Source organism: Echinops telfairi, unplaced genomic scaffold, assembly GCF_000313985.2.
Source record: "Echinops telfairi isolate 266 unplaced genomic scaffold, ASM31398v2 ScPeMD7_22;HRSCAF=79, whole genome shotgun sequence".
NCBI classification, from domain to species: domain Eukaryota; kingdom Metazoa; phylum Chordata; class Mammalia; order Afrosoricida; family Tenrecidae; genus Echinops; species Echinops telfairi.
Genome location: NW_022103919.1, coordinates 16,784,935 through 16,801,516, shown reverse-complemented (window position 1 = coordinate 16,801,516; position 16,582 = coordinate 16,784,935). Strand labels below are relative to the sequence as shown.

At 44.5% G+C, this 16,582-nt stretch overlaps 1 protein-coding gene across 10 annotated transcripts in view; it reads left to right on the top strand.

The window, feature by feature from the left end:
* Positions 1 to 16,536, top strand: part of PRUNE2 (prune homolog 2 with BCH domain) — a 105,144-nt gene extending 88,608 nt beyond the window's left edge. For 2 of the 10 annotated variants that reach the window (XM_045288602.1, XM_045288601.1), the window contains 4 exons: positions 1,965 to 2,000; positions 2,506 to 2,544; positions 9,035 to 9,082; positions 13,295 to 16,536. In XM_045288602.1, the coding sequence (XP_045144537.1) occupies positions 1,965 to 2,000; positions 2,506 to 2,544; positions 9,035 to 9,082; positions 13,295 to 13,325 (154 nt within the window). In that variant the 3' untranslated portion in view covers positions 13,326 to 16,536. The remainder of the gene's footprint in view (positions 1 to 1,964; positions 2,001 to 2,505; positions 2,545 to 9,034; positions 9,083 to 13,294) is intronic. The other 8 variants (XM_045288605.1, XM_045288603.1, XM_045288604.1 and 5 more) reach the window with 7 other exon arrangements.
* The last annotated feature ends 46 nt before the right edge of the window (positions 16,537 to 16,582 follow it).

Here is a 16,582-nt window from a genome sequence, read left to right as displayed (position 1 = left end):
TTTCAGGGAAACACGGTAGATACCAAAAGCCATCACAAACCCACAGTAGTCACCGGGCACTCAGTGATCAGTTGGCTCAACTGAATTGCCCTTGAACCCACTAGGGAGCATGGTTCTCCTCTGATACACAGAGAGTTGCCATATGTCAGACTGACTAAACAGCATCTGGTTTACGATTCTAAGAACAAGGAAACTCCCTCTTACTCGAATGCTGCCTCCCTTTGCAAACAACAGCAAGGTCATTCTGTCTCCCAATGGAAATGAGCGTGGGACACTTTGCAGGCAAAGACTGTAATACTTTCTGGGGTGTGGTGTTGGAGGTAATTGAGCCAAGAAGAAGGAGAAGGGGCTTTCGAGTATTAGACTGGACCCTTCTCTCCTACCTCTTAATGTTTCTGAGACTTTGTAATAAAATTATTAGGCAACCTATTCAAACTCTCTGAGTCTCAGGTTTAGCATCTGTACAACGGGGAACTAATGCACACATGGAATTGTCTTGAGGCCTGAAGGAGAATGGGGGTGGAGACTGAAAACGTTCATGGAAAAATTCCCTTCTCTTATCATTCCAGTTTCCCACAAACTTTTTGAAGCTCCCTCATAGAAGCCATTTAGAAAGTCACGTGGCACAAAATGGGCCATCCAAAACATTATGTGTCATGATCTTGTTCTTATAGACGCTTATCCTCATATGAGACATTTAACTGGAAACTCATCTATCCAGACATATACATTTTCAAGGGCTGCATTTGGGTAAACTCTCTTCAAGAGGGAAGATTCCATTTAGAAATACCGATGTGCATGGTTTAGCATCTGTGATAAGTTCTGTGAAACAGAATGTTACTCGGTTTAGATGTTGTATGAGCCTCGTATTGTTACAGTCCCTGTGCATCTGTGAAGCCTATTGTATTAAAACCGTAGGTGAGCCCTCCAGACAAAGCCCAAGAACTGTATTCCCGATAGAGCTGTACTCCCGATACCGGATACTAGCCTTGGGATCGCCAGTGCCCCCATATCTGGGGCACTGCCCTGAGAGCATGAAAGGCTGGCTGCCCAGTCAGGGGGCAAGTCAACCAAACCAAGAAGAGGAGGCACTGAGGGGATTGGGGCCCATCCCGGAGCTCAGGGTCTTCGAAGCCATTAGGGGAAAGATCATGAATGAAGAGCTCCTTTCTCTTTAAGCTACCACCAAAACCTATGGTGCCTATTCCAAACCAAACGCGGCTCACTGCACAATCCATTCTGACCTACAGCGACCCTCCAGGACAGGCTAGACCTGTCCCTTTGGGCTTCTGCTGCTGTAAATCTTTACAGGCGTGGAAAGCCTCATTTTTCTCCCTTCAAATGCCCAGTGGCTTCAAATTGTTGGCCGTATGATTCGCAGCCAAACCCATAACGTCCTGGGCTTCCAAGGTTCTTGATGGTACATCTATGCAGTACATTTGTGGTATTACATATATGCCGTGGCACACTCCTCGAACAGATGTTAGGCAGCATATGTGTACCGTCCTCCAGAGGAGATCATTTAAAGTTTCGCGTCCTCTCCCCAAGTGTCCGTGTTTTTTCCCATCCTTGATCCACTTCTTCTGGACATCTTTTCAGCCATTTTTCTTACTGACACTTCTTCACGTCATTTTCACATCATGCGACTTTTAAATTGAAACCAGCCCTGGCTCCTTCCTGTTGGTAAATCAGCTTCACAGGCTCTCACCTTGGCCAGGTACATTATTCAGCCAGGTTGGAGTCTGTCATAAAAGGGGCTGGATGGAAGGAAACCTTGCTTCCCATGACCCACACTCAGCAATTTATACACCACTGATCGCATCAGATTTCCCGCCGAGGCAATCTGATCATCATGTGGGTGAGCTTTTTCTCTCATGCAAGGCTGTTCTTTGAAACAGTCACCTCTCATTTTCTACGTATGTTCGCTCGCTTTCCTCACTACATCCTTTTTTTTATCTCATAAGGTACGATGAAGAGAAATCTTTTAAGAGAGCTGTGAGGTAATCTCGCCTGATCTTCAATTCACCTGGACCCCTGTGTGTGTGTGTACCCAGTGTTTCACTCGTGGGTGACCTCAACACGCTCCCAGTCGGCGGCCCCGTGTCAGTCTCTGTTGGCCACCCTAGCCTTTGTCTTGTCGAAAGCGGTTGAGGTCAACCTGATTTGCAACTGAACCCTCCTGAACCTGACCCATTCCTGATTTGGCCGGGCTGCAAGCTAATTTTAGTTGTCCCCAACCGAGGGGTGTGGAGGTTCTCAGCTTTACTTGGCATGTTTCTGCGACTTTTGTAGCTTTCTAATGAAGGAATGTATGAGCTAACCAGTAGACAAACTCTGAATGGGAGTAAATGGCCCCAGATCTCATCAAGGCGTGACCCCATGGCTGCGGAGGGTGGGTTCTCCACGCATACTACACTTCCAGCTGGTTTGGCTTTGCTTTGCTGGGGACTCTCACACGCTGCTTGCTTTGTTTCTTTTCTATGACGCTAATGTTTGCTTGTGCAGACTGGACGAAGAACTGAGGGAGGCCTCCGAAGCAGCTAAGTACGACAGTTTTTATTAGCCGCTGGCATGACGGTAGCTTGCATTTCCAGAAGGAACTGGCAGAAACTGCATGTCTGGTGTTGTGTCTCTGTCTCCTGCTGATGAAGCCGCACTGTCAAAATTCCCTTTCTCTCCGATGGATGCAACTTGTGTTAATATAGATATATATAATTGTGTTTTCTGTGAAAGCGTATGCAGCGAATTGGATGCCCGTGTAACAATCTCGACCCATTCGTTGTGTGAAGCTGGTTTGGTGTTTCCCAGTGTGTCCACATTCCCGCGAATTCCCTGCTGGTGGTTTCATCGTTATTCTCACTTGATCTATTTCTTCTCTGAGGTCTTGGTGCTTCCGAGGAACGCATTTGTTGCTCTTGCTTCCTTTTGTTGAAGTAAGATTTTAGGCCCCCACGGAAGAACACCTAAGGTATGGCATGGAGATGATCATTCAGCTTAGTGAGGCTTCAAACGATATAAATGTGTTCTCATGGGGAGAAATGAGGGCTCGTTGCAATTTGCAATGTGTTTGCAGAATCAATTCCATGGCTTTACAAGATGAAAAAAATGTCCTTACTTAATGGTTTGGCAATATTATTTAACTATCATCCTCCGAGCTATTTAATAAATAGAAAAAATATTATTCACTATGACTAAAGCATCATCTTCTAAAAGGCAAAATCATAACTCTCAATGAAAGTATAAAATGAGTGCATGTTAATATTCTAATGCAACTCATAATTGAGTGAGAAATCAGTAAACCACTAAAACTAGTTCAGAAAGCAAATTAAAATAGAGCTATCATAAAATTCTTAGATTAGACCCAAAGCAGGGCAATAAACTGTAGTTACCTTGTAGGTACCTTTCCCACTGCAGAGAAATGATTTGCATCTCTACTGGACAAAAAGTGAAGGTTGGCCGCTATTGCTACAGAGCTGTAAAATTGCATTAGGGAATCAGCCCAGCATTGTTCTGAAAGAACACCCAACAGTTTCTTATCCCTAAATGTCTGACATGCTATCTTAAATGTAGATAAGGGCCGTTTGGAAAGATTGCTGTATGAAGTAGTTACACTTCCTTCCCATTTTACATATTGCATACACTGTTACTTCTTATAAGCAGCTTCCATTTCATAGATATTATATAAGCAGAATGTCTGGACAATGTCCAAACAGCTACAAATTCCAAATAAATAGCATAGAAATTATTGAGATTATTCTGCATAGCTAGAAATGCCAAATCTTCCATTGAAACAATTCATTTAAGTCATTTTCCCCCACTGCACATTTTTTATGGAGGTAGCCTGTGAAGTTACTTGCCTGTCATGTAGATATTGTGAATTAAAAATGAAAGACTTTTGCTTTAGAAAGTTTAACATCAGCATAATCCATTGTTATACTATTCCTGTCTTTTACTTTCTTTCAAGATAACTAGCAACCATTTAGATTAATGTAGCTCAATATTTGAACTATATGGTGTTGGCGAAGATTATTGGAAGTACCATGGACTGCCCAGAGAGCAAACGGTTCTCATATCTACAAATATGCTGCATACATTTGGTGCGTGGATTGTTACAAGAGCTGTAAGAGCCCCCCATAAAATGATTCATTAAGATAAATAAAGGAAGAAAGGACAAACAGTTCTGTCTCGGTGGTGCAACAGCCAGAATGCCCCGAGAGGCATGTCCGTTGGACATGTTGTCAAGAGAGGCCAGTCCCTGGAGAAGGACACCAAGCTTGGTGAAGTGAGGGGTGGTCAGAAAGAGGAAGACCCCAACGGATGGACTGGCACAGTGGCCACGACGACGAGCGGAAGCATGAGGACAGTTGGGAGGGTGGCGCAGGCCCGGGCGGAGTCTTGTCCTGTTGTGCGAAGGGTCACGATGAGTCGGAACCGCCTCCGTGGTCCTTAACAACCGCAAACAACTAAATACCAGTATCTGCTTCAACCGACTTATCTCAGTCTCGGACACAACTGTTACAGACAGAAAGTCGTGGGGATAAGGAACGTATTGAGAACAAAGGAAAGAAATGCTGGCGTGACCCACACCTGTAGCGTTTCTCTGCACTAGGATGAGTGCAGATGTAGTCATGCGATTTCCCAGAGAGAGATGTCCATGCGCTTCTGGTTCCGGTTCTGTTTGGTAGCACGATGTTAAACGATTATATTCTAGGGGCCTGGAGGCACAGTGGTTGTAGGTTGGACTGCGGACTTTTTGCGATGAGCACTTCCAAAGGACCAGCCGCTGCTCGGGAGAAAGACGCAGCCTTCTCTCCCATCAAGAGTTCAGTCTCAGAACTTGGAGGCGGTTCCAGCTTGCCCTATAGGGTTGCCACGAGTCAGAATTAAGAGGATTGCAGTGAGTTTTTCATTTGTTTGTTTGAATTCATGACAAAGAAATGGGTTGGGGCGAGAGGACATCAGTAATTTTTCAACCAACCCATCATAAAGTCATATTGTCATGCTTTTTTTCATTTACCATGAAATCTTGCCTTCTTTAAAATTTTCTTTTCCCTTCCCTGTGTATTGTCTTCCTGCTTGTCTACTTTATTAAAACAGCTCTCATTTTTTTGTTTAGTTGTGTTGTTTTCAGTTATTTATTCACCATTTTGTTCCTTCTATTGTCCTACACAGTCATCCTCTCAGCCTCACCCTATGCCAATAGCTAAATGGTCTCTGTTCTAAAGGAACCACCCTGTTCCTGCCTGTAGATGCTCAAGTTCTGCTGCTCCATTCATGACCGTGGTAAGAGTAAGACCAGATCCTGTTGAGGAGAGGCGCTCAGACGTCAAAACCACGAGGAGTGCTTATTTTAACACACTATCTCGTGGAAACTTTGGCCTTGTCCTTCAACTGTCCGATCCAGAAACCCAACGTGGGGCCTGAGAACCAATACTTCCAACAACTTCCCAGTGATGCTGATTCGAATGCTGATGATGCTGATGCTACTGGGCTCAGTCTCAGGATGTTCATCCTTTCAGAATCACTGCATTCAAGTAAACCAAAACCAAACCCACTGCCGTCAAGTCCTTAAACTAAGAACTGGGTAAAACTAGTTAAGTTTATCTAAGGAGACTATGCTTTTGTCTGTGAGGTCCGTGACTAAGCCACCTGCCTGGGGATGCTTTCTCTCTTTTATTGGGAGCGTGATCTGTATGGGGAAGTGGTGGATCTAGGGTAAACTTCTCACCTTCCATGCAGGAAACCCAGGTTTGATCCTCAGCCAGTGCACCTCAATCACAGCTATCACCCATCTGTCAGTAGAAGCTTCAGTGTTGTTATGATGCTGAGCAAGTTTCAGTGGAGCTTTTGGACTATGAGAGGCTAGACGGAGAAGCCTGCCAGTCTACGTCTGAAAAATCAGCCAGGAAAAATCCTAGCTGGATCCCAGTGATGCCATCCCATTGTGCCTGGGGTCACCAGGATTTGGGAGCTGACTCAACAGAAAGATATGAGGATGCGGAGTGGAAATATATTTGCACATTGGATGATGCAGAAAGAGAAAGAATTCCATTTTGCTGACCCCACAGATGGCTTAAATGCCATGTACCCCACCATGACAGCAACTAACATTTCCTCAACGCACTTTCAGCTCTGAAGTGGCTCACAGTACTTTATCCATAGGAAGGGGCTTTGTGCAGAAATGCAATTAAAAATTAATGAAATTATTCCATATGATTTTTGAAGCTCTCAAATATATTATGGATTTTACTTCTGAAAACATCGCTGCCGATATGACAGCAAACTGAAAAATATATTGCTACTAGGGTTGAGTTCATACATGCAAAGGTTTACTCCAAACAAAATGTGATAAGCCATGTCTCTGTGATCAGAGAATGGCTGCGTCCAGATCTCTCTTCCAAAAAATGAATATCTTTTGATGCATGGAAAAAATATTTTGAGGTCAGGACTAATAATAAAAAATTTGAAACTTTGTAACAAGTTTACAAGACTGCTGTGCCACATAAAATAACAGTTTTTACATGGACCACACATCTTAAGGCAGGGTGGGAAGACCTCACAGATGAGCTGCGAGAGGGAAGACGGTGAACCTCGGCAGATGATGAGACTGGCCGGCTTTACCTGGGCGAAGAAAACTACAGAGTTAACACTGATGTGACAGTGACTGAAGCTCGGATCTCGCTCGAATTGGAATTTTCAGTTTTGAGTGAACATCTCAAATGGCGCCAAACATTCTGTGGCGATCAACTTGCCCAAAGGTTTGCTTTTTTTTAATCAGATCAAAGCGAATGAGAATGATTTTACAGAATAAATTGGCAACAAGTCTTGGATTTACGTATGATCCAGGGAACAAAGTCCAATCAAGACAGTGGCTTTCCACTGATTTACTGAATCAGTTAAACTGAAGGCTCAGAAGGGTATGGCACCTCTGTTGGGGAATTCATCTTGATAGAGTTCCTCAAAGGACGCAGGACAATCATGGGCAGTTACTAGGAAGAATGGTTGAGAAATCTGAAGCTTGCACTGGTGAAGAAAAGTCCAGGAAAGTTGCACCTACAGGGTTTTAGGGTTTTTTTTTTGCTCATCACAATAATGTAACTGTGCGTTCTTCCAGGGATTTGGATTTTAATTTGGAAAACTTACCACATCCACTCTACTGCCCTGATCTTGCCCAGACAGCTTCCTGTCCCCAAAATTCAAAGAATGTTTTCCAGGAACAGGACTGAGTCCCTTGAAGATGGCCAAACTCCCATTGGTTTGAGGTCCATCAAAGAGAGCAGAAAGAATTCTTTGTGCGGAAGCCTCGCGAGATGGAAACACCGTCTTCGGCGTAGACGGGCCCAGAGTCGTGGGCTATGTCAAGACACAGTAGCTTCATATTCTGAAGTGTGTGCTTCATAAAGGTGTCCGTGATCTTGTAGCACTATTTTTTTACTTGCCCTCTTAAATGATTAGATTCGAGAGGCCCGAAAGCCCTCATTCCATGAGCAAATATGCCCTGACTTTCCATTTGACCCCGATTAGGAAGCTTCAAGCTGAGTGGATGCAAAGATAAGCACACACTTTGTCGAGAAAGGAACCCGGAGGCTTGTTTTGCTTTATGCCCTAGCGTGTTTTTCAGCCTGATCCTGCACACGCAGCACACATACATGGGGCCATCGCCAAGAACCGACTTCCAGGTGATGATTAGCTCACCAGGCCTTTTGCTTCCTTAAAAATGTTGAACTATTGAATTCTATGATATGTAAATTATGTGCCAATAAAACTGTTAGGAAAAAAAGTTCCCTTGGCACAGGAAATAAAATGCAGAGCGAACATAGCACTATCTTTATGTTGCACCCATCTGGTACCACCTTTGGAGCGACAGTATTAAAGGATTTGCAAATTGCTGTTTTCTTTGGAAGATTGCTCAAATTTAAAAAGCAGAAAGTCTAGTTTGGAAGAGTTCCCCCTCAGGATTCGATTCCAGTTTTGCTAGGTTTTTCCTGTCAACACTTACTTGACTGTTCCGTTTGTTAGAGTTGCCAAATACTCTCCATAAAAGGCCAGACCACCAGTGAGAAGGGTGGAGAAGCTTTCTGCCTGTCCAGAAAGATGGCTCTTCTCCGTTATTCAGCTTCGTGCCGTAGCCTTGTGTGCAGACAGATAGATTAGCCTGTCAAGGTAATCCTATTACGCAAGGCGCCCACACGTTTCTACGTGTTTTTAAAAGGGGTCATCAAATTCCTTTGGATAGTGTATGTTCCCAACAATGAAATATTAACAAAGAGAAGCAGTAAAACTTGGAAGTATATTTAGTATTAAAGGAGAAGAAATATAAAGCAAGTTTGAAATATGCTAACACAGGAAACCACCAATATGGAATATTAAAAACAGCTAGTACCCCATCAACAAAGCCTCCCTTTCAGTGTTGTATATGGGCGCGTGTTTTCTTTAGGGGTGCATCCAGCTGAGGTGCATGTTAGGCCTCGGTTGTGTTACCTGAACCCAGCTGGGTTGGACGAAGGGGTGAGAAACGGCAGTTTCCTGTCAAAACTATAAGGAAAACTGACCCTGGAGTTTGGGGTTTGGGGGGTTTCTTTCAGCACCTTACAAAACTGCTCCTCCTTTTGAAAAGTGGAAATTTGCAGTGCTTTTGTAAAAATACAGGTAGGGTTCTTGGGAGGGACCTTCCTCTGTATGTAAAATGTTGTATTATTTGAGATAAATAGAAGTTTGTAACACTGTACTCTGGAATAGGGCTGAGAGTTGAAAGAAAGAAAAAAGAGCAGAGGAGCTCCCTAGAGGTGCCGGGTGGTTTTTAATGCCCCCTTTTGTGTCTCCAAATTACAGTTAATTACTGTCTTCCCAAACTGATGGGGAAAATCCCCACTTAATTTTATCATCTGTTATTTGGAGGGTTCAGGTACAGATTTGTTTAATGTCGACCATGGTCCCACATGAAACAGCTGGAAACTCCCCCATACCTGTTGTGTTTACAAAGCATTAACGGTGGAGAAATGTTTACTGCTTCCTGTTTTTCCCTTGCACTCAGAACTAGCTGCCTTTACAATGATCCAGAAATGTCTTCTATGGAGAAGGAGTAAGAATCCACCATCAGTAGCGCTATTTTGTAGAGTATGGTGTTGTATGGCTGGGCTGTGAAAGGGGGAAAACAACCATTGGGGACTGGGTAAACACCATCTAAGATGCTCAGCTTTACACTTTCCATTCCTGAAATTAGCCGCTCAAAGTCTTCCTGACTTTGTGGCTTTCTACTCATGTCTCCAAACCACAGATCCGGTGGAAAATATTACAGTCCGAGGGTAAGAATACTTGGGCTAGAGGACTGTAACTTTGCTTCTGAGTTACAGGGTGCAGTGGATTGCACTTTGGGCCAGTAGCCACAAGGTTAACACTTTGAAACCGCTGTCCACTCCATGGAAGAAAGATGAGGCTTTCTACTCCTGTAAAGGGTATGGTCTCAGACACCCACAGTGGGCCGGGTAGAACTGCCTCTGTGACTTTGCAAGACCGTAACTCTTTATGGGAGTAGAAACCGCCATCTTTCCCCCAAGGTGTGGCTGTTGAACTTGAGTAGCTGACTTTGAGATGAACTGTCCAACTCATCACTCACTCTGCCACCAGGGCTCCTTCCACTAAAGATAGCACGACCACTCACCTCTGGGAACAGAGTTCAGTCCTCAGCAAGTCTGTCAAAGGAGATATTCTGGTTACCAGAGGAATTTCATTATCTAGTCAGACACTCTCATTTGGAATTGAGGTATCCCTGGGTGTTTCAAATGCTGAAGATGGTTGGCTGCTAAGCAAAAGATCAGAGGTTCAAATCCATCCGAGGCACCGCAGAAGAACGACCTGGAAAGTGAGCCACTGAGAACCTTTGGAGGGCAGTTCCCATTGCTGTGAGTCCGAATCCATTTGCTGGTAGCAGAGTTACGGAGCATTTCTCGGTGGTGAGGGATGCAGAGGAAGGCACACATAGAGTTTAAATGCATCCACTATCATCACACTTGTGATCGCAAGGCCTCGAGAGCAGTGCAGGTGGAAAATGAGAGTCCACTGGACAGCTCCAGTGACGTTGAAGCATGGAAACAGGAAGATAGATTGACTCCAACTGAAATATTCTCAAAGAACCAAGACTTTAAGGGCTTCTGTTTTCCGAAAGCCCATGCTTTAGATAAACAATTGTTTCAGGCAAATTGCCACATGAAAATTCTGCAAAGCAAAAATACCTCTGCCAAAGAAACAAAATCCACTTGTGCCCATCTTTGCTGTGTAAATCATTTTCTCCCCTGGGGAAATAGCGCCCCCGTGAGAAGAATCCTGGGCCTGCAGTGAAAGAGCTGCTCAGCCTGCCATGTCCTCCCCGCAGCACCCATGGGCCTATCGCCATTGCTGCTGCTGCTGCTGCATCTTTGGGTTTACCCACTCCTTTGCCTGCCTTATCTGTGTTGTTCCTGATCTGTGAACAGGGTTGGGAGAGGGCAAAACACGGCTTCTTGTTGGGGCTCATTCCAGGGTTTCAGGCTGGGAGAGAGCGGGATGCTGCAAATTGTTGGTTTTACTTCCCACGTTAGAAGAGAACACAGTTCGACTCCCACACGCTGGGTCACCATGAGTTGAAATGGACTTGTCATCAACTGATTTTTAAAAGTAATATTGAAGAATAGAAAAGTCGCAAAATGACTTCGATCAAAGGGCGCCATCAGAGCAAAAGTAGAGAAAAGGTTGTGATAATCCTAGAGTAGCCAAACCCTCTTACTGTTGAGTTGGGTCAAACTCAGAGATCTCTCCATTTCCATAGAGCCGAGGCAGCTCTGCTCGATTCTCACCGCTTCTTCTTTACAGTGACAGACGCCAAACAAACCCTGCAGCCATTCATCAGTTCCCATAGTCTGTCTCGCCTCTTCTTACCGAAAACACACAAGCTTGTACCCGTCACTATTCTCCCTTTAAACAGTAGTACCAGACTCACTGTGAAGTGTGGGGAACAGTCATCCCAGGGCAGGGGAAGAAACGGCCTGTAGTAAGATGCAGGGACAGCTGCTCACAGGAAACAAAACCCATCTGCTCGCACAATGTCCAATTCTGAGTCAAAGTAAGCTATCACTCTAGAAAGGACGCCTTTAAAATGTGTCCTAGGGTGTCTGTTTCCTGTATTTTTAAAATTTGGATGTTCTTCATTCATTAATGTTCTAAAACTTAAAAAAAACACCAACAGCCACGTATATGATGTAAGGGGAGGTTGATTTGTTTGAAGAGGCTTAAAGGGATACCATTGTTAGTAACTTCATTGATTCCATGAGGCACTTGTTCTTTCAAAAATTAATCCTTAGCACTGATTCCGATATTAATCAGAAAAGGGCTACTTGGGGCTGTCTCTTGCTTCTTCAATAAACTGAATAAGCAGGTTTCAGTCTTTCAGTTTTTTTGTTTATCTAAAACTGAAGAGATAAATTAGACCCTGGAAGGTTTTCGAAAAGTAAAATCCACTGTCCCATCGAGTCAATTATGATTCACCGTGACCCTCTAGGACAGGGTAGAACTGCCCCCTGTGAGTTTCCAAGACTGTACCTCTTTATGGGAGTAGAAAACCTTGTTTTTCTCCCGAGGAGCTGGCTGGTGGCTTTGAACCGGTGTCCTAGTGTGTGCCAGCCCAATACATAACCACTACGCCAAAATAAACTATGGCCTAAATATTGTTTCAGGTGCTTTATCAGTGGCCAAGTTGGTGACAGCCACATGAGCATGCACCGGAATCTTCACAAGCTGCTTTCAGATACTCTTACCCACACCCTGCTGTTCAGACAATGTGTCCCCAATTTGGAATTAGAAAATATTCTCCCGGTGTGTGAGAGAGACTAAGCTGACGCCATGGTGGAGAGAAATAAACATCAATCACCAACTTAAACAATACATTTTAGAAGCAGAAACAAGATCAAGTGGGATGATTGGTTCTCCACTATATTGTCAAAAGGCTGAAGGGCCACAGTGGATAGATAGAAAAAGAATGCTTATGTAATAAAACTCTACAGAAAACAAATCAGATCTTGATGCATTAAAGTGCAAGCGAGAGAGCAGGTAGCGTTCATGATAACCTTGCCCCCTTTCCATACTCAGGATGGCCGCGGTCTGAGGGCTTCCACAGGAGGAAAGATTATTGCCAGGGCGGGGATTAGGCAGATAAATAATGTTCCCATTTCAAGAAACACCAGCCTACTAAGAATGCTAACAGTTATCCTTTCCTGATAATTCACTGTATACAAAATTAAAAACACTTTAGTCTTAATCCTAAGCAAACGGGGAGGTGGGTAGGATGCTGCGTGGTATAGATATAGCAGTAGAAGTGGTGGGATTGCCGAAGGGTCTTTCAAAGGAGAGATACTTAACAGCTACAAACTGGATGGGCAGGCAGGTCACCAATGAATTCTCAAAATTCCTATAAAAAACACTGTTCAGCGGCAGGACATTCCACAAGCAAACACAGTCTAACTTCCAAAAGCAGCCTTAGGCTCAGGCTGCCAAAGATGAGCGAAAACCCAGAAACTCCCCCACTTGCCTCTTTCAAACCCATCACATTTCTTTTTCTCCGATAACTGAAATACTTCCTTTAACTGTCCACTTTTTTCCTGCCTGATGGAGGAGCCAAGGAGTTACTGGATATAGTTCACTAAGGGCTAAGGAAGTTTTAACCTATTCCTCACAGAAGCCCAGTAAGCATCTTAGGAACACCAACTTTTCATTGGTGAGAAGAAGGCATCTCATTAAGGTAAACTGGCCCTTGAAACTCCTAGAAAATATGGAGTGTATTCAGCAGTTTGCCTAGTTCTTTAGCGCTTCTTACTATTTAGCACTGATTAGGGTTTACTTATTTCAGGTAGATAATTTACTTTCACCACTAAGAGGTCATTGGCTAAAAACGGATCCCTTGTTCTCAGTCTGTAATAATACGCCTTCCCTCTGCCTACTTGAGGAATGAGCCTTAACAAGACTCCTTTGCCTCCCTGGATCATTTTGCAATGAGATAAAGTGCTTCCAGAATCAGTTTTGTAAAAACAAACGGATTCCCTAGTTTTGTGAAAGATTTGGCAACCAGGAGAGGATTGTAGCCTACCGGATTTGTGTGTGTGTGTGCACGCGCGCGCGTGCATGTGTGTGTGTGTGTTTTGGGAATTTTGCATGTTTCATCTTTAAGTTGAGCCTTGAAGGAAAAACAGCAAACATGCCGCCCAAATCAGTATTAAATGTGTCTCATGGTCATCTCTCTCTCTTTTCCAACCGCCCCTCGATGCAGCATTGACCTGAAGCTGAAAGAAAAGCCGTAGTTGCCCGTGCCTAGACGAAGATGCTTGTCTGCATCGCGGTCCTGTGGACTCTGATCCACCTGCAAGAGACAGGGTTGCAGTGTTTTTTGTTGTCTCCCCACTCCACCCCCACTCCCCAACTTTGCACTTAAGCTGGGGCCATTCTAAACTTCGAAGGGGAAAAACAGGAAGGGACTTTGTTTACTCTTAACATGTTTTATGAAATTCTGTGTATTTTCCTATTTTGCCAATTATGTGCCTCAGAGATCTTAGTTGCACCTTAGCAAGATAGTGGGCCTTTCTTTCTCCTGTGGCGCAGATATTTCGTCTGCTGATCAGAGCTAATCCATTAATAAGCGAGAACGGATTTGTTCCCCTAGGCTTCTGGGAGATCGTTTTAGATTAAAATCTCATGTTCAAATTCAGCCCCAAAGAGTTGTCCACCCCCCCACTCGGGAATCCTAAATGTACTGAAGGTGTGAAAGCTCAGTGTCAAGGTTGTTAGGGATGACTCTTTTCTAACTTCTCAAAGGGAAGCCAGGCTGTCTCTCATTCATATCAATGTTATGTTCGTTGTTAAGTTAGCAGCGGGAGTGGTGCTCGTTGTGTGCAAGAGCTTATTTAAAGGTTATCATTTCTCCGTGAGGAAGTCCACACGAGGAAGGTAGCCTGGGGCCCCCCTCCCAGAGCCCTCCGTTTGGTGACTGTGCCCCAGTCCCGGGACCGGCTCACAGTGTTGGTCTTTCCGGCCCAGCATCTAACGGCAAGAGTATGACGCAGGCAATTCAGAAATTTACAATGCGGTGATGTTCAGGCTGCGGTGTTTCTCTCTCATAGGCATTACAAAAGTCATCTGACATAAAACAGTCCAATATGATCACAGTTTTCAAGTTAAGTATGTACCTTGTACAATCTACTTCCTTGATGACTTTCTTCTGTTAGCAGGGTTTGGCTGATAACCGCAATGTTAATCATTCAAAACCACTAGCTGTTTCTCTGGGAAAACTGACAATCTCAGAAACCCACCAGGGCAGGTCTACACTCCCCTCTGGGTCCCTGAGAGTTTGGGAAGACCCGGTGGCCGTGAGTTTGGTTTGGGTTTTAGTCTTGTAAATGCTGACTTCAGTTCAAATCTGTGGCGCTCCAACCAGGTCAGCCCATGATGCCTCCATCCAGTTTTTGTGTGGTCTGTGAGCTAGGAAAGGTTTTCACATGTTTACATGGTTGTTAAAGCCAAAATGAGACTATTTCATGACTCACAATATGTCTTCAAATGTCAATGCCCATAAATAAGGTTTTCTTGGGCCTCAGCCATGTTCGTTTTGATGAGTTTTCTCTGGCTGCTGTGCACTGCCCAGCTAGAACTGAGTGGTTGTGACAGGAACCATATGTCCCCCAGCTCAAAATAGTTACGGTGTTCTTAGAACAAGTTTGTTGACTCTTGCACTAGCACATAAGCCTCCGCCCTTCCCTCACCTGTATTTAGATACTGGTAGCTCTAACAGAGGGGACCAGGGAGAAGCGCTGTCTGTGTTGCCATCTATGTACCTGCATGGCCTTGTGAAAAGGAGCTCCTGGCCACAAAAGCGCTACTGCTCAGCATGTGTTTGCCAAAGCCAAAATGAAACCTTCTGAGTAAACCTTCTTCCAATGTTTTCCCCTCTCCCCAGGAAACATTTCTGAGTCTGCAGGGTCACCTCTGATGCTAATGAGCAAAACTCACCACAAGTGGGGCTCCAGCAGTCTCAGGGTGGCAGCTTCCCGGGAAAGAGCTGTGAGGGACACTCAGAGCTTGGGTGCAAGCAGCCCCGAAACGCTTCAGAGCAAACACCCTTGCACGGGTGACTGAGCCTCCCTGACCTAATTTGCTTCATCTCGGTCTCCCATTTACCCTCCACACATGCGGACTGGATGTACACGTCAGCTCTGGTACATAACCGCGCTCGAGCCATAGGTTTCCATTTTCTATCCTTGCTCCCTGTCTGTGTAATATCTGGTGGAAATGTGTTCTTTGAAAACATTTGGTTAGCCGAATAGGGAAACTCCAGACCCCACCCTCCGTCAGGGCTAGTCTTGACCTTGGCAAACTCAAATGATACCTCTCCCAGAATGTAATGTTCTTATAAGCTCAGTGACCCAGTACTCCAGTTTACTCACCTGGTGACAACAGTTGCCCTGGCCTAATCTCTACTGCTCTCTGAAATGCCCCATTTGAGAAGATAAATTATCTGTTCACCCTGGCCACAGGAAGCAAAGAAGAGACGGTGTTTCATTCTGTGGTGTGAGCCCCAAGATATAGGCCAGTTGACCAAGGGCTCTTGTTAAAAGTCTATCAGGCAATCTCGCCTTTCACATTTCCTGTCCAGCCTATTTATGTAGGCATTATGATCATCATACATGGACTTGACGAGTGTCTGTCTCAAACCATGATTTAGTTTGGGGCTATTCTCTGGGTTGCATAATCATTCTGCTATTTAGACATCTGCTATTTTATTATCTCTTTAAAAAGACAAATGGGTTTACTTGCATGTGCTAGAGAAAACAAATACCACATAAATTCTATCCAAGTAAATAGAATCCTGCAAAGAAAAATCCCTAAGCAGCTAGGTAGGCAGACGTACACATTGATGTCATCCAGGTATCTTGCTCTTGCGTTTTGAGCATTCCCCCTTTGGTTCTGACTTCTGGGAATTGCTCTGCCTTCCTGTGGATCTTGGCTGAAGGGAACCAAAAGGTGGTTGGGGCAAAAGGATTACTTTCCCAAAGTGGCAACTGTTTGTCAAGGAGCTCCTTGGTCGAATGGAAGAACAAAGAGCTGCAGGAAAGATACTGTTGAGGGAGGAGGGAGAAAGATTGGTGGGAGGGCAGTGGTTGCGTCTGGGAAGAACCCCGAGTTGCTGTCGAAGCCGCGCAGTGTTTGAGGAGGGCTCCTTCTGTGTTGGGAAGAAGTCTCTCTTCGCCTCCAGTATAAAATACATTTTCAGTTATGCTTGTAACTTGTCACCATGCCTCGGTTGTTTGCTCCCTTTAGAATCTCCTAGAAATGCAGACTAGTCTTTTGTAGGATTTTCTACCAGGCATCAGGTTGCACAGAATAACGTACCGATTAGACCTGGTTTGGGTAAATAAAAATTCTCCCCAAATAGTGTGGATTGATACTATAAAGACATGTAACAAAACAACATATATAGAGAGCTTCTGTATACTTAAGAAATAAATTTTAAAACATCAATCCCATAGTTCATGACTGCTTTTCTCTGCGTCCCCAGAGTCACTCT